The following is a 17,644-nucleotide window of genomic DNA, read 5'->3' as shown; positions in this document are numbered from 1 at the left end:
GGTCCATAAAATTTACTTAATCTTAATTTTTTCAATTCAAAAATATTTTATTTCATAAAAAGTTTATGTACAAAATTCAAAGTAATTGGAAAGGCAGCTATCAATCACAAATGAGACAGCGGACTCTCAGGCTCTACGGTGGAAACACACTGAACACACTCTTCAGTATTACACATACATTTGAACTATGCAATCCAAGCTATGACTCTTGATCCAGATCTTAGATCGGCACATGTAAGACACTTATGGTCTGATTTTAATACTGGTAATACCAATTGGAAGCTGCTTATATTTTAAGGTTACTTTCTTATATGACATTCACTAACAAGACAGCAGCAATCAAAGATCTTTTTGTCCCATGTTTATGCACTTTTAATTCTTTAGCTAATTTCCCTTCTGTGATTTATTTTAAAACAATAGCATTTATACATTGAGTTTTCTTTGTGTCTCTGCCTATCTCCTTTACCTCAGTCTTTCCATACTTTACTGCTCCTTTCTGGAAATAAGCAGCACAATTTTTTTCCATAATTTTATTGAGAAACAAATAGCAATGGAACAGTTTCAATGATTAACACACTGCATGCTCTCTTCCTAGTGATTATTTGTTGTACAAGATGCAGACATATATCCTATTTACAAACACTATTAGAACAAATCCCTCTATTCATTGAATTAAGAGACTGTAGTTATATATCTACCCTAACCATTTTGAATACACAGATACAAAATGGACATTCATCTGTATCTTTTTTTGTTTAGTTCCCTCATTTAAATATTATAGGTGTGTGAACTCAGCAAAATATTCCAAAATAGTCCAGTAGTCCATAATAGTATTGGGTCTTCCACTTGACTGGCAATATCAGAAGTTGTTGACCTAAGTCCCCTACAGTTCAACATAACAGCATGGCTTTACTTCATATAGTTCGTTTTTATACTTTTCCGCTGGATGGTTAAGACCAAGATAAAACAAGACCTATGTAACAAGAATTGTAGCTTTTGGATCTGATAAGTTCAGTCAAATCTCCTCAGGATTTATCCTGAGATCCTGTACCTCAGGTTGTAGATCCTTTGTCAGTGTCAGCCATGTAGATGAGTCACAACCATTGCTTGGCCAATTTGCTCTCTGTGAAAGCCTGAGAGAATGTTTTCTCCCCATGTGACTCTCCTTAGGCTCCCCATGTGACATCATCGATCACTTTCTCCTTTGGTCCCACAATCTTGATCAGAAAATTTGGGACACAACTGACTTACATGATGTTATAGTATAAGTTCTCATATGTCCTGAGTATAAATGACCTTGGAAGGCTAGGGAAAAAATGTTGGCTTTCCTGGTGGCTCTCCTTTGTCTCTGATTTTTGGTCTGCAAACTTAGGTTGTTAACCCTCCAGAAGAGAAGCTTATTGTTATTACCATATAACCTAGGCTGTTGAGCTTAATCTCACTATCTGTCTGAATATCAAACATCTTAGGCATAACATGGAGCAGTTATTTTTCATCAAGTATTGATATGTTAAACTTTAAGTCCCTACAGAATATGACAAAAAAATTAAAATATATTTAAAAAATAGGAATAAAGAATTATATATGTTTACACATCAGTCCAGAAATCTAACCATATACAACATTGTAGCAGGACAGTCCCACAACACTCCTTTTCCTGTCTCCTGCCTTCATTCACCACCTCCTTCCTTTTTAAACAATCATCTACCCGAGAGACAGCACGGCAGCAACTAGCATGTCATGATAAGCAGCACATATTCAGAAGACCAGAATGACTGGCACTCCAAGAATGAACTTACTATTACAAATTGCCATCTTCAGTGCAGTTGCTTAGTTCACAGGTGTCAGTATATATAGTTAGTCAGGGTAAGAATCCTTCCAATTAACTGCTAGATTCGAAGATCTTCTGAAGATTCTCAGGATCATTGCCTTACTCATCTTTTACATATAACTGTATGGCTAGCCTCTGTCATGTTTCCTAGCTCTTCTCCTTGCTCTCTCTTCATTGTCTAGTCCTCAAATTGTTGCTTTCCTTTTAATTGTATTATACCTTTCTATTTGTATTTCTTCTTTTGAGTTCTGATACTAGGGAAACTATACGATACTTACACATGTGTGTCTGGTTTATTTCACTTATAAGTATATCTTCCAGTGGCATCCACTTAAATATAAATGCTTCGAGTTTATCATTCTTTATAGCTGAGTAATACTCCATTGCATAAAAATACCACATCTTTTTCATCCATTCCTCAGGTGATGGGCATCTTGGTTGTTTCCAAGATTTGGCTATCACAAATTGTTAAGCAGCACAATTGCAGCAACAGTTGGTATTGTCACAACCACAATAACAGAAACATCACCAGCAGATAGGCCCTACATTAAAAATTCAGGTGCTCCTTCATCAACAAAGTAAAATTAAAGTTTGACTAAGATCCAGATCCAGTTATTGCCCATTTACCCTCAGGTCTATTTTCTTAGAAAGGAACAAGGGTTCACTTTTAACATCATTTTCAAAATAAGCCACACCAGCTATGTGCACATTATTCCGAGTCTTCTGAGAATGTCACATCACATCAACAGTGAGAGTATTGTTCTCATACACAATGCTTGTGATAAATTTTGGGTTCAGCTGGTAATGGGTTGTGATCACTTCCTGAAGTGATCTGTAAGCTTTGGTGGCTGTAAGGCTGGCTGTGTTTCAGTTCAGTGATAATCCAGAAGGTTCTCACTAGCTTGGGGCACTGTATCTCAGTGTCTTTGTTGGTCCTTTGAATGCCAGCAGGGTTTACACACCAGCATGTGGCACTACTACTGCACTGCTTGGCTTTAAAGGGCCTATTTCTGGCCAGGGAGCTAGCTCAGCAGTCTATGCACCTGCCTGGCAAGTACAAGGATCTGGGTTCAATCCCTGTTACCACATGTCATGCTGGCCCCAAGCTAAGCCAGCCACCAAAATCGGGAGGGGTGGTGCACACCTGTAATCCCAGTATTGAGGAGGCTGAGACAGGAGGATTACTATGTCTCAGCAGAGCAGTGAGACCCTGTACCAAATAAATAAATGATTAAAAAAAAATAAAGAGCCCATTTTCATCATAGGCAGGGTGACACAGCCTGTTACTGTTCTCGATTGCTCCTTTTCCCAGACTTTGAGTGAGTCATTTCTGTCTTCATCACCATTTGGGGGCCAGTGCTGTACAAATGATAGTATTCTGTGTGCCACAGGAGGTACTCTGGCACTGACCATTTCTGTGCACAAAGCAATTTATGGCCAACTTGTAGTTTTTACAGTCACATGCTTCCTGGGCTGTGTCCACTGTCACCACTGCTGCCAGGAGCAGGAGGCCAAATGTGAGGACATGGGAGGGCACCATGCTGTGGTCAGTCAGGGCTAGGTAGGCAGGGGATGTGGGGCGATGAGAACAGCAAGCTCAGGTGTGTACTCACTGCCTTGATGAGCAATACATTTTTCTTAATTGTATTGTAATAATTTAAAAAAAATTACTTTGCTTTACTCATTTGAGTAGAAAAAACAACAAATACATGAGATCTCAGGATAGCTTCTTTTTTATTTAGCTTAATATTCTTAATATGTCACCGTGTTCATTTGTTTTGGGTGTGAATTAGAAGTGATATTATGTGTTTAAAGCATATAGTTATGTGTTATGCTACAAAAAATTCTTACATGGATTGGTGGGATTAAATAATTATTTTGTCATAATAATCTAAAGAACAACAGCCAGATTTCACTATAATTGATCATATGAAACAGTGGCATAGAGAGTGTGGTGTCTCTGTATGACGGCAATTCTCTTAAAAAGTATTAGAGTGGTAAAAAGATAGATATGCTCTATATTAATAAGAAAGTCTATTAGAAAAGAGAAGGTGGGTGAATGAAATGAGGCCTGAACTAGAATACCTCATTTTGGCTTTTCTTTTTAAAACTTTATACCATTTTGGCATGTATTTTAGACCACATTCTACTCTTATTCTTGACTCACTATTTTGATCTGTTTCACTTAGTGAGCTAGCCGTGATACATTTTACTTTGTAAATTAAAAATCAAAGCTAGTCAAAAGTCCTGATAAAAATAAAACTATCATCTCTAATGTTTACCAAAACACAGAAAATGTTTCTGAAAATCAAAAGTTGGCATGATTTGATCAATTTAAATAGAATCAAAGGGCAAAAAAATGGAAGTGGATAGAGGAGACATAACAGGGAGATCAAAAAGAAATTTAAGATATAGAAAAAACCCCAAAACATTTAAGATTAAATTAACAATTTTAATTAAGAATGATCTCTGATGACAGTCTCTTAATTCATCATCATGAAGATGAAATAAACCTAAAAAACCTGGGGTGAAATCATTTTATCCATGATTATTGTGCATTTAAATAAATCGCTGACCTTCAATTTTGGTTGGAGTGGGAAATAAAAATTTTTCTTACCTATATCAAAGCTATACAATATTCTTTGACATTAACCACTGTGTTAGTAAAGACACAACAGTATATTGGTTTCACATAAACAACTCAAAATATTTTCATAAGTAAACTGTGGTTTTATATATATATATATATATATTTTTTTTTTTTTTAATTTTTTTTCCTCTGTATTTTAGTACAGGGTCTACAGGGATTGGACTTGTACTGATCCACCTGTGTTCAGCCTTCCAAGAGCTGGGATTACAGGTGCACACCATCAGGCCCAGTCTCAAATGCTGTCTTAGTGGGGATGGGGCGAGGGGGCGGCAGGTGCCTAAGCAGGTGCTTTAATCCACTAAGCTATTTGGCCGGCAGGTATTGCTATGTAGTTCAGACTCATAGTGATCTTCCTGTTTCAGACTCCCTGAGTTGGGATCACAGGTGTGTGCCACCACTTCCGGTTTCAGGGATGTCCTAGCATGCAGTACCAGAGATCCAGGGATCCAGGGATGGGACTCCGGACCTTGAGTTTGCCAGACAGGTGATTAGACTGCTGAACTAGCTCCCCAGTCCAATATAAGTAATTATGTCCTAACTTCAAGCCAACTGCAAATAAGATTGAAAAATAGTCACAAAATATTTTCATCATTTCCACTTCAACTACACGAAAAACCTACTGCTAACTGATCCAGTAGCTGCTAGTTACATGAGGCTATTTATTTATTTATTTATTGTATTTTAGGGAAGGGTCTTCAGGGTGTTCAGGGTCTCACTACTATATGGGACTCATACTGATCCGCCTGTTTACAGCCTCCCAAGAGTTGGGATTACAGGCGCACATCACCATACCCAGCCTCAATTGCTATCTCAGTGCACCCTCGGGGCAGGGCCAGCACATCAGGCCCTGGGGATCAAACCCCAGGCCCCTAAGACTGCTAGGGCGCTTTAATCCGCTCAGCTATTTGGCTGACCCTTATGGCTATTTAAATGCTAAAATATATTAATAAAAATTAAGAATTAAGTACTTCGGTCATACATACCACATTTTAAATGCTCAGCAGACATACAGAACATTTTCATATTGCTGTTGTACACCTGAGAAGATCACAAAGCACAAATGTTTTATAATATTGGATACTGGATAACATGAAACAGTTAACCTACTTTGAAAAATTTTTGGCTTACATATGAAGAGTTAAGTACAGTTTCATATTTCACCTTAAAAACAGAGCTATAGAGGAATAAACTCATGTCTTTTTAGAGGATCGAATTAGTAACTACTCCATTTAGAAAGGTCTTACTACTTTGTGGATTCTATAATCTCTACATAGTCCCAATGTTTTTTAACCTATAGTCTACTTAAATGGACAAAAAGATGAACATGAGTTCACATACCAAAAACATGAGAGAAATACATTACATAATTTAAAGATATTGCATAAAGCTTTTCATTGAATTCAGTTAAATGGATCACAACTGGCATTTAAAAAGGTAAGACAGAATACTGTGCTCAATTTTCTTCGAATGATTGTTGTAAATACTGTCCAACTCATCGCAGGTTTTCTGTGAGTTTCCGAGTTTTAAAACTGAAAATGTCACATTACAAGAAATTCTAAGATCCTGGGGAAACTGGAATGGCTAGTCACCCTATAGATAAGGAATACGGAATTTTTTTAAAAAAAATGTATTTTAGAAAATAGCAGCCTATGTTAGGGACTGAACAGCTTGCCTTTGTAGTTAATCCACTTCCACAGATGTCATATTTTAGTTATACTTAACTCCTTGGTTTTTCCTAAATACACACTTTCACATCACTATGACCTTTTCCTAGGCCATTCTCTGCCTGAATGCTTTTCCTTTTTACTGAACATACATAGAATTTACCTATCAAGGTTCACTTCAATACTTTTCACTTCAAGTAATATCTTTGATGGTTTCCTTTTTTCTCATCCTAAACTCCATCTGCTATGAAATGACTCGTTTCCTTTGTTGTACTAGGCCAGCATGTTACTGTTTTATGCTGATGTTTGCCTTACATGTTTGCTTTGCAGCAAAAGTGCAGCTGGCCCTCTATTACTAGTGTTCAACCGTTTCCAGAACACAGGAAATGCTTGTTAAAATTCACGTATAAATTTCAAAATTATTTTACCTACATTATCTCATTTGTTCTGTGTGCTTTGGAAACCAAATTGTTGTATTATTTTTTGACTTAGAGATACTGACTTGTCCAAGGTTAAGTAGTGATAGTGTTGGGATTATGCTTTGCGTGATTCTCTACTAAATCCCAGTGAAGGCTATCATTCACCAGCAGAATTACTCTGTGTTGGTTTAACAAAAGTAATCTATTTTCTAAAGCAGACTCTGTGTACCAGTTGATTTTTTTCCTCCTGTTCTTTGTGCTGGAGCATTTTTTTTTTTTTTTTCTCCTCCAATTTAAGTCTATATGGCAAGAAATGCGGGCTAAACTATTATTTGATGGTAAGCCAAACTGTCAAAAGTCCGCTGGCCACTCAAGTATAACCCTTACTGAGTGGCGTGGCTTCTAAGATACAGCAAAAGCCTTCCAATATCGCGACTGTTAGGGTTTCTCAGTTTAGTATCCTTTTCAAGACATCGAAGCCCTCGTCTGCTGGATTCCTTCTACACTTAGAGGTTTTCGGCTGCAGAATAACCTGCAGTCACCATCCAAAGCCCCGTTAGGAATCGGTCTGAAAGAAACAGGTTATTTTATAGGTCTGCCACTGTTTCTGGCTTTTATGTTTAGTCATCTCATGATCAAAAGAAAGCCACACCCACACCACAGCAAGCCGATACTTGAGGGCAGAAGGGTAAAATAATTTACAAACTTTCGCTGTAAACCCACAAAAGCGCCATTACAGTTGTACACTTCTTTCCGATTATAATGTAATCTACTTATTTTTGATGATAATAACGCGCCCTGCGCTAACACAACGAAGGTATCGAGCAACTAAGTCACTCACGCGAGAGGTGGCCCTTGGAGATCCCGGAAGCGGGAGAGACGAGCCTGCAGTGACGCACTAATCTGCGCCGTGACGTCACTTCCAAGCGTCTGGTGGCACGTTGACTAGGCTTTAGGCGCCTTTCCCAGGAACGAAAATGTCTATGGCTAGTGATTTCTACCTGCGTTACTATGTAGGGCACAAGGGAAAGTTCGGACACGAGTTTTTAGAGTTTGAGTTTCGGCCGGACGGTGAGCAGTAGATGGGCTGGGGACGGAATCCGGAGGGGAGGCCGTGGGGGCGGCGCGGCGCGCCGGGTGCGCGGCCTGGCGGGGCCGGAGGGGGCTGCGGCGGAGCGCGGGCCTGCTTGGACCGCGTGAGGAAGAGCTTGAGAATACAGGCGGCCTGCGCTGTTTTGTGAATTTAAAAAAAAAAAAATTTTTTTTTTTGGCTGTAAATTAATTCAAGAAAGCTGGTCCTGTACCAAACTGAAAAGTTGAATGTACGCTCCAGTGGTGGGAATCCTACAATCGGCGCACAAAAGAAGAACTTTAAAAGACTGTCTGAATGTTTTAAACAGGACCCTCTCCCAGCTGGGATCCAGTGGATACTTAAAATCTTTGACCACTAGCATTCATTCATTCATTCATTTTATACGTTCAGGCTGAGTTAAAAATCTTTGACTACTAGCATTCATTCATTCATTCATTTTATTCGTTCAGGCTGTGTTGAGGCTGGCTTATTTTTTATTATTTTATTGTAGAGGAGGAGGCCGACGTATAAATAAAATGCATATAACTTTAAGTCTTTACTATTGATCACCATAGAGATGTATGATCAAGAGTACAAAAATTATGAGGTGGGGAGGGGAATCCTGCATGAGGGAGTCAAAGCTTCCTAGAGGACGAGACACCTGAGATTGAGTCTAGAAATGAGACTATTTTCTTGGTCTCTGAGGGAAAAATAAAACCAGACTGTGAGAGACTGAAGCAGAGGGCTAGTTGACCCACTGTCTATGTACCATATGGAAATTCCTTCTCTCTCCCCACCCCCTCTTTCTATATTTGGTACAGTGTCTCACTACACAGATTGGACTCCTAATGATCCTCCTCTGTTTTCAGCCTCCCAAGTGCTGGGATTACAAGCACGGCCCACCACGCCTAGTCTCAATCGCAGTCACAGTGGGCCCTGGGGGTGGGGTTGGCACCCAGTGGCTGAGCTTCGGTTTTTGTTTTTTTTTTTTTTTTTCCTTTTTCTTGCTATGTAGTTCAGGTTAGCCATGAGCTCATTATGTAGCTTATGTTAGCCTCGAATTTCCCATGATCCACCTGCCTCAGTCTTATGTATGCTGGCATTATAGATCTGCGCCACCACCCCCAGCCTCAATTTTTGTCGTTTGACAGCTGTGATTCTTTACAGAGTATTGTATACTGAACTCCATTCGCCTGCAACAAGAAGAGTTAAGCTAAGTAGAATTTTTGAAAAATATATCATGGCCTAGGCAACGTCTAAGTTCAAAATTTGAAGGTATAGGAATGAGTATGATTTAATTTCCCTCAAGAAGTCATGTCGTGATGGGAAAATAAACATGCAGCTAACTGTTAAACAGTGTAAATGCATGTTTTGGACAAGGTTCTATGACAGTTTGAGAAAAATATTAAAGAGAAGATCACATGCAAAGGAAGGGAAGCGTATTAAGCATTTTAGGCAGATATTAGTTGAAATGTTTTGATAGCACCAACACATATATCAGGCTTTAAGAGAAATAGTAATTTCTTTTTCAGATTTTCTTTCTGGATCATGAAATAGTTTTAAAAAATAGGCCTGAGAAATGACATCATATATGGAAGGCATGGAATATTTTAAACTTCGGCTAGCTTCTTGTCAGTAAGGTTGCCAGACAGTGTTGAATGTTTACATGTCTAGCATTGATCTTAAGAGCAGGCGGGAGGAAAGATTACGAGAAGTAGTAGTGCACCTGGCCATGGTGTTTCATACCCTTAAATCTCAGCACTCAGGAGATGAGGCAGGAGTGTCACAAGTTTGAGCCCAACATGAGAAGCTTAGTGAGACCATGCCGCAAATAAAACCTTTTTAAAAGACATGGGAATATAATGCAGCACAGGGCCCCTAGTTCAATACCCGCTATTTAAAAAAAAAGTGTAAAATTGTGTCTACCTTCAAAACTATTTATAATATACTTATTTTTAAATTTTTAACAGTTTCTGCTACTATGCACTGAATTTTTTCTCCACTCTTCACAGGGAAGCTTAGATATGCCAACAATAGCAATTACAAAAACGATGTTATGATCAGAAAAGAGGTAAGTTCTTTTCCAGTCCCTGCTTGTTTTTTTTAACCTTTAGTTCATTTTTCTCACATCTGTATTAAATTTATAAAAATTCATCCTTAGGCTATATTTTTTAAAAAGTCCATTTATAGATTGAAAAGTTTTCATTTAAATTAGATGTTGATTGTGGCATTGATAAAAACAGAAGCAATTTGAATGTAGTACCTTGCAGTCCTATATTTAGGAAATTATCATGATATAAACAGTACGATTTTCAAGCGAGAGATGCAGAAGTTAGGGATAAGAAAGAGTTTACAGTATTAATTGTGTTCCAGTGGCTCCTGAACTCTTCCTAATAAACACTGATAAAGAACAGCAACTCATATACAGGAGGTGGGATATCAGCTTTTCCCCAGTGTTTGAAAATTTGAAATGTTCTTATTTCTTTTTTCTTTTTCTTTTTTTCTTTTTTAAAACAAATTAGCCTTTATTCCTTTTTTTTTTTTTGGCGGAGCCGAGGATTGAACTCAGGCCCTTGCACTTGCCAGGGAAGCGCTTATTCCACTGAGCCATCTCCCCAGCCCCTTGTTTTTATTTCTTTAACAAACTTATTCAAGTTTGTATTTTTCTCCTTAGTCCTTGGTTTGTCACAGGCATCTACTCAGCTTCAATAGATTCTTGGGAATACCCCATTTGTAGCTACAACATGTGGCCCTTGGTTTGATGTCCAGCAGCTCAGAAATAGCTTTCTAATGTACCTGGAAAAGAGCAAAAACTCTTCAGCTGTGGTTTTCCTTATGGTCACTGTTGTATAGCTGACTGCTGTTAAGTATGCATTGCATCGTACAATGGCACTTACAGGTGTTTTTGTCTAATCTTTTGTGGACTAAAAGTTAATGAACAGGTGCAAAAATAAATTCTCTTTTGCAACCCAGAACTTATTGTTTGGTAGGAGTTTTCATACATATAAGAAGGAACAGTACTACTAGGCGCAGTGGTATAAGTCTGTGATCCTGGGATTTTGAGGCGGAGGTAAGAGGAATTAAGTTTGGACTGCATAGTGTAGTAAAACTGCCTCAAAAAAGAAAGTAAAACAAAAATATTGATAACCTAATGCAAATAAAAATGATCATGTGAAAAAGTATTACTATTATTTTTATTTTTGTTTTGTATTTTAAGGAAGGGCCTACAGGGTGTTCAGGGTCACACTACTAGATCAGACTTGTAGGGATCCGCCTGTTTACAGCCTCCCAAGAGCTGGGATTACAGCATGTGCCGCCACAATTGCATTGCTTCACGCCATGGGGGTGGGGCTGGCTGGGGAGGCCCTGGGATCGTAAAAAGTATTAATTGTGATGTGTACTTACATTTTTCTCTTCATCGTACAGACCTTGTGTATCACACTTAGCCATTTAAATACCCAAGTGGCAAGATCTTAAGAGTTATAAAAATATTAGAAAAGCATGTGAAAAGTGAAGAAAAATAATATCCTGTATCTTTAGAATAGGGATTAGATTTTATCTATGAATACTATATTGAATATTAGAGATTTGTAATGCTCTTAACATTTCCTTGTAAGTTGCAGAAAGACATAGATGCACGTTATGAAATTTCATCATTAATTTTCAGGCATATGTCCACAAAAGTGTAATGGAAGAACTGAAGAGAATTATTGATGACAGTGAAATTACAAAAGAAGACGATGCTTTGTGGCCACCCCCTGACCGGGTTGGCCGGCAGGTTGGTATTTGTAATTCCTTACCTGCAAATGTTGTAAATTGTTAATATAATAATTATATTTCCCTGTGTTATTGTGGTTTAGTACCCTGAGTTTAGTTCAGGGTCTGTGGGGTGTACAGGGTCTCACTGCGTAGATTAGACTCATAGTAGTTCTCCTGCTTTCAGCCTCCCAAGTGCTGTGATTACAGGCACACTCCACCAAACCCAGTCTCAGTCACCCTCTCAGCATGCCCTGGGGGTGGTCTGGGGCGGGGCCAGCATGACACGCGGGGATTGAACCCAGGGGATCGAACCCAGCCGCTGTGCTCTGCCAGAGAATATAATATAAAGTATAATCCTTAAGAATATAACAGTGAAGGGGATTCTTCCTCATCTAAACTTTTTTGGGGGCATGTAGTGCTAAGAGATTGATCCTAGAGACTTACAAAAGCTAGACGAATGAATGCTCTTCCATCACACTATACTATACTCCCAGTTCCTAATTTCATTTTCTGTTCTACTTTCTAGTAATAAAGGAAATGCATAGTGCTAAATGTAAACATTTTTCTGAAGTTTTTTCTGTCTGCCAAAGTTAGTATATTTTCACAGTTAATGAATAGTTCTACTGTATGTTAGTTTATTAGGAATATGTATAGTTTGTTAAATTTGAGACAGGATTCTCAGTGAATATATAAAATTCGCTTCTTTGAAATTTGACTTTTCACAGTAGCTGTTTGCATCCCTATGCCCCAAAGAGCTATTTGATTTGTTTCTTTGTTTAAACTGATCATTGCACTTGGTTCTCATATTCCCTTTAGAATACCTGATGTTTCTCAGATGGCGTCTGAAGAACTTTGAGGACCTAATTTTACTTTGTAGAAACACAGTTTGGTTTCTGAATTGAGTCTTTTCAACTTTCAGAGAAATGAGATATAACTCTTGGAAGAGAGAAACATTTAATTTCAGTGTTATATTCCATTTATTCTATGTATTTGGTACAGGGTCTCACTACACAGATCAGACTTATAGCAAACCTCCTGTTTTTAGCCTTCAAAGCTTTGGGATTACAGATGCATGCCACCATGCCCAGTCTCAGTTACTGTCTCAGCGTGTCCCTGGGGTGGGACCAGCACAGCATGCCGGGGATCAAACCCTTTTCCCTGAGTCTGCCTAAGCAAGGACTTTAATCTGCTGAGCTAACTGGCTGGCCCCTTCATTGTTACATTCTTGAGGATTATACTTTATATTCTATTCTTTGACTAGAGGAAAAATGTAGAGAAATCTAACAGATACTCACACTCAGTAACAATAATTTATCTATATTTTAAGAAACGTTATTTAGGAAAACAAAAGTAAGATAGGTTTTTTTTTGTTTGTTTGTTTGATTTTGGTTTTGTTTTGTTGGTACCAGGGATTAAACTCAGGACCTTGCACTTTCCAGGCACTGGCGATTATGCCACTGAACTATCTCCCTGGCCCCAAAACAAAATAATATAGAACAGCTTTTTCATTTTTTAATGAATTTAGTACAGGGTCTACAGGGTGTGCAGGGTCTCACTATGTAGATTGGACTCAGTGATTCTCCTGTTCCAGCCTCCCAAGTGCTGAGATTACACATGTGTGCCACCATACCCAGTCTTAATTTCTATCTCAGTGTCCCCTGGGGGCAGGGCTGAAATGACGCGCTGTAGACTGAACCCCAGCCACTGTGCTCTGCCAAAGCAGATGCTTTAGTCCACTGAGCTATCTGGTCAGCCCTATAAAGCAGTATTTTTATTATATCACTTACAGAAAACAAGTATAGATTTCAAATTGTTTTATGCATTTATAAATATATACCAAAATGCAGAAACAACAGTAGCTAACATTTTATATCTTTTCAACTTAGAGAGAAAATGGTATTTTACCTACCAACTTGATGTGTTTATAGGTTTTAGTTAGTGGGCAGAAGCAGGCATGCTTCAGTAATAGGGGGGCGAAAGATTAATACGATCTGAAGAAAAACCAGAGTATAATGCTCCAGTAATTACCTGTTGGATTATTATGTCAAAATTTTGCAATTGTTAGAGAATTTTCCTTAACTTTCCATTTAATGTATGCCGTAAATTCTATGGTTAGGTCTCTTGATTGTGTACCTAGGACTGTCTTTTAATGCTATGTTTGTTAATTTAACTTGCAAATTTATTACAGAATAACTCTTTATTAACTTTAGATTTACAGATAAAATATTAAGAGAAAAAATTTATATTATAATAATATGGCTTCTGTGAAGAAATATATAAGCCATATTTGTTTTACAGGTTCTTAACTGTAATTGATGAATGCAAAAAAGTGTTAAGTCTTTAAGTCTGAACAGTCTTGGAATCAATTATTGATAATGTCACTTATTAGTGATTATAAATATCATGTATTTTCCTGTACTTTGAGTTTGGCACATTTGTAAAATAAACCTAATAAAGATTTTATAAGGTTATTTTTGGTATTACAAAAGCATTCCTAGTAAATAGCAGGTGTTAAGGTGGTAGCTTTTATTAATATACATTCTATTTGCAGAATTTATCAAGGGAAATTATTTATGTTTGATGTACTAACCACAGGTTTATACTTTTGTAATTATACCACATGCTTTGAAGGGACGCTTCTGGTGTTTACTGACACTATAAGAAACTTCTGTGTCATTATAGTGTTGTCTTTATGATGATTCTGGAAAGCAGGTCTTGGTTGTCTGTCATTTGGGGTAGTGGGTAGTACTTGTGAACAGTGAGGTTTTTATTTAGAAGACTTGGTATATATCTAACAGGTTTTGTCCTCTCCTCTGTTTCCATTGGCTGCTAGAAAATTTACAGCTAAAAGTGAAACCCCTCTCTGGCAAGAATGCAGATTATCTCTAGGATAGATTTTTATACTAACTATATATTTTTGCTTTTTTCTAGGAGCTTGAAATTGTAATTGGAGATGAACATATTTCTTTTACAACATCAAAGATAGGTTCTCTTATTGATGTAAATCAGTCGAAGTGAGTATGTTAAATTAGCTAAATTACATAATGTATTAGAGACTTATTTTAGAACTGCAGTGGGCTTGTGAGTCAGGATTGGTATCCATTGCAGAACTAATTCTGATGTGCTGTTCTTAAAGATGCATTATCTTTCTATTGGAGAAGTTACCAGGGTCTTTTACTATTGAAAGCATCCTCATCCAAAATCTTACCTATTATAGTCTGTCCCATAATTACTGTGATCCATACATTAGCCATACTAATGCCCAATATTTATTAGTTATTTTCTGTGGAACTCTGGATATAGGGTCACAAAATTTGAAGAAATTCTTACTGAATTATATCAGCCTCATTGGTTCCATATATTATCACCCTTTTTCCCATTTAATAATTGAAAAAGTGACAAAATTCCAGTATATTTACATGTGTCTAATTCTGTGTCTCCTTTGGGCTACTCAGTGCATAATACTGTATTGCCTTTGATCCAAGTGCTTTCCTTTAAAATGTCCTGCGTCTTTCTGCCTCTTTCCTTTAAAATGTTCCCATGGTGCTTTCACTTTTTCTTATCACCCAGATCATAACAACTGGTCTGCTTCACTGGCCCCTTGCCCCACTTATGAGGGATTGAACTTGTGGCCTTGGCACTGAGCTACCTCCTCAACCCTTTTTAAATTTTTGAGATATGGTTTGCTCAGTTGCCCAGGCTGGGCCTGTACTTGCACCCTTTCCTGCCTAGCCTGCCAGGAGTGCTGGATTACAGATGGGTACCACCATGCCTAGCTTGCTTTCCTAGCTTAATTTTTAATTTTTTGGTACTGGGGATTGAACTCAGCACCTTGTGCTTGCCTGGCAGGTGCTTATGCCCCTGAGCTATCTCTTGGGATCTGCTCTACCATGTGAGCTTAGTGAAACCCTTGCTTTGTTTTCTGCATTGTCGTAGTGCCTTGAACAGAATAGATGCTTTATGTAACAAAAGAATGTGTGCAGAACAACTAAGGATACTAAAGGCTGTTGTCACAGAGAGCAATAGTTCGCTTTTAAACTATCAGTTTTCTTAGTGTTGCCGAGTATGTGGCTGTTACTGGTCACATGGCTTTTTTGGAAGCAGTTTGGAGCATATACATGTGAAACTTAACATCTTCATTCATCTTTACCCTAATAACTTCATGCAAGCATCTATTTGAAGGATATCCTCAGATGTTAGTAAACTTTATTTTGCATAAAGATGATCACTGAAGCATTACTCATAACTGGAAGTAGTGCATATGTTTAACAAGGAGGCAATAGTTAAATTATCAGTGAAGTGTTTCTTTTTTAATGCTACGAGAAAAGTAATATAAAAGTGCCATAGAGATGAATTTAGTTATGAAGGAAGAAAAAAGACACCAAATGTTTATTGTCAGTATGTAGGATGGTAGGACTACAAAATTTATCTTTTTCATTGTGTTTTGTGATGTATAGCTGTTACTTTCTATCGGGAGATAAGCACTTTCTGAAAGTACTGATGAATAGATAGGTGCTGAATCATTCACTTGGTTCAGTGTTAGCAAAATTTCTTTCTCCTAAATTCCATGAAACTTGTTACAAGTTTTTTAATTTTGTTTTAGGAATTGTAAAATTATGTCCCATTAGGATTAAAAAACTAACTTTTACCTTTTTAAATTGCAGAGATCCAGAAGGCCTTCGAGTATTTTACTATTTGGTACAAGACTTGAAATGTTTAGTTTTCAGTCTCATTGGATTGCACTTCAAGATTAAACCAATTTAAATTGTATATTTATGAAGATCTTTGTATATTTGAGGGGTGGGCAAGGGAGGGTTTGTCATTTATAATAAGATTTTTATGAATGTGAAAAAACTTTTTGTATGTAAACCGAGGATAGGAAAATATATCAATGGACTGAATGGTTTTTCTCCCTTGGGTGTAAGTGGGTAAGACTGTCCATGTACACATTAAATTCTGTAAATAAAAGCCACTTTTTGTTGAAATTTTGCTCTAATAAAACATCGAAGTCTTTATGAAAAGCTTTTTGTTGCTTTTTTTTTTTTTTTCAAGAAGCTTTGTCTATGGTTCACCTAACTGTAAGAAATTGTGATAGAAACATCCTACAGCAGGAATTCTTGCAGGTAGAATATGTAGCCACATTTATATCCATTAAAAGCAATTGCTGATCTTTCCTTATTTCTCCCATACCTGATAGGATTTACTTTATGGCTTTTTACTGAAGTTGTTTATGGAAGGGTTTTTTTTTTTTTTAACATTAATTACAAACCCTTTGAGATAAATGACACTTAAATATTTTTGCCATAAGCAGTAATTGTCTAAAGTGTTAGGAATATAGGTAGTACCCCAAGTTAGGCATATCTTTGATTGTACCTTTACTCTGTGTGTATGTGTGTGCTGAATGACTTCAATATAAAATTTGTTTTTTTGGGGGGAGGATCTTTTTGAGATAGGGTTTTGCTATACAGTTCAGGCTGGCCTTGAACTCACTTCGTGCTCTAGGCTGGCCTCACATGGAGCTCATTGTCCTGAGTACTGGTATTACAGGTGTGTACCACCACACCTGGCTTTTTGGTTTCAGATGGTGTTGTTATGTAGTTCAGGCTGATTGAACTTACTGTGTCGCTCAAGCAAGCCTTGGACTCTCAGTGATCCTTCTGCCCCGTATTACAGATGTATGCCACTATAAATGGTCTAAACTGTTGAACAGCTCTGTGACTGAGATATGTGTGTATTTTTTTCTTTTTCAGTTCTGATGAACACAGGTCTCATTGGTTTCCCAGTTCCCTTCAACAACTTTTATATTTTTATTTTTTGCAGTACTGGGGATCAAACTCGGGACCGTACGTTTGCCAGGCAGGTGCTTATGTCACTGAGCTGTCTCCCCAGCTCTCCTTCAAAGACTTTCTGATAGAATTCATTTTCATTATGTTCACTAGCAATTATACTGGTATTCCTCCTGCCTTTGAACTCCCACTCTGAAGGTGTTCTGTCCTGGAAGTTATAATCTGCTTGGTGCAGGGACCAGTCAGTACTGTTGTTAGGGTGGGAATGCTTCTGAAGGTTTACCAGGCTTCCTATGCTACTAGAAGCACAATGGCTGTATCCAGTACACTATTTTTTTTTTTTTTTTTTTTTTTTTAATTTTAGAGAAGGGTCTACAGGGTACTCAGGGTCTCACTACTAGATCGGACTTGTAGTGATTCTCCTGTTTACAGCCTCCTAAGAGCTAGGATTACAGGCGTGTGT

The 17,644-nt window shown here is 37.7% G+C and overlaps 1 protein-coding gene, 1 non-coding gene and 1 pseudogene across 3 annotated transcripts; 2 read left to right on the top strand and 1 right to left on the bottom strand.

Moving 5' to 3' along the window:
- Nucleotides 1–2,239: 2,239 nt before the first annotated feature.
- On the bottom strand, nt 2,240–3,371 carry LOC101577651 (annotated as a pseudogene).
- A 4,096-nt stretch (nt 3,372–7,467) lies between these two features.
- On the top strand, nt 7,468–16,416 carry Magohb (mago homolog B, exon junction complex core component). 2 transcript variants are annotated; one of them, XM_004627264.2, is made up of 5 exons: nt 7,468–7,635; nt 9,649–9,707; nt 11,304–11,414; nt 14,327–14,409; nt 16,060–16,416. In XM_004627264.2, the coding sequence occupies exons 1-5, from the start codon at nt 7,542–7,544 to the stop codon at nt 16,157–16,159; spliced, it is 447 nt and encodes a 148-aa protein (XP_004627321.1). In that variant the 5' UTR covers nt 7,468–7,541; the 3' UTR covers nt 16,160–16,416. The 2 variants fall into 2 exon arrangements, with proteins under 2 accessions (XP_004627321.1, XP_023566456.1); XM_023710688.1 differs by lacking the exon at nt 7,468–7,635 and adding an exon at nt 8,819–8,843.
- Nucleotides 10,525–10,655, top strand: LOC111815624. The gene has a single exon (XR_002820296.1). It is a non-coding gene; the product is annotated as a small nucleolar RNA SNORA40 (small nucleolar RNA).
- Nucleotides 16,417–17,644: the final 1,228 nt, after the last annotated feature.

This window comes from Octodon degus, unplaced genomic scaffold (assembly GCF_000260255.1).
Source record: "Octodon degus isolate 3935 unplaced genomic scaffold, OctDeg1.0 scaffold00018, whole genome shotgun sequence".
NCBI lineage: Eukaryota > Metazoa > Chordata > Mammalia > Rodentia > Octodontidae > Octodon > Octodon degus.
Note: the sequence above shows the minus strand (reverse complement) of the source record. Positions and strands in the feature narration are given on the sequence as shown.

What these genes read in the sequence shown, in the direction of transcription:
- Magohb (XM_004627264.2), top strand. Translation starts at nt 7,542, where the DNA reads ATGTCTATGGCTAGTGATTTCTACCTGCGTTACTATGTAGGGCACAAG. An exon ending in GTTTGAGTTTCGGCCGGACG is followed by an intron (nt 7,636 to 9,648) that starts GTGAGCAGTAGA and finishes CACTCTTCACAG; the next exon opens with GGAAGCTTAGATATGCCAAC. An exon ending in ATTGATGTAAATCAGTCGAA is followed by an intron (nt 14,410 to 16,059) that starts GTGAGTATGTTA and finishes TTTAAATTGCAG; the next exon opens with AGATCCAGAAGGCCTTCGAG.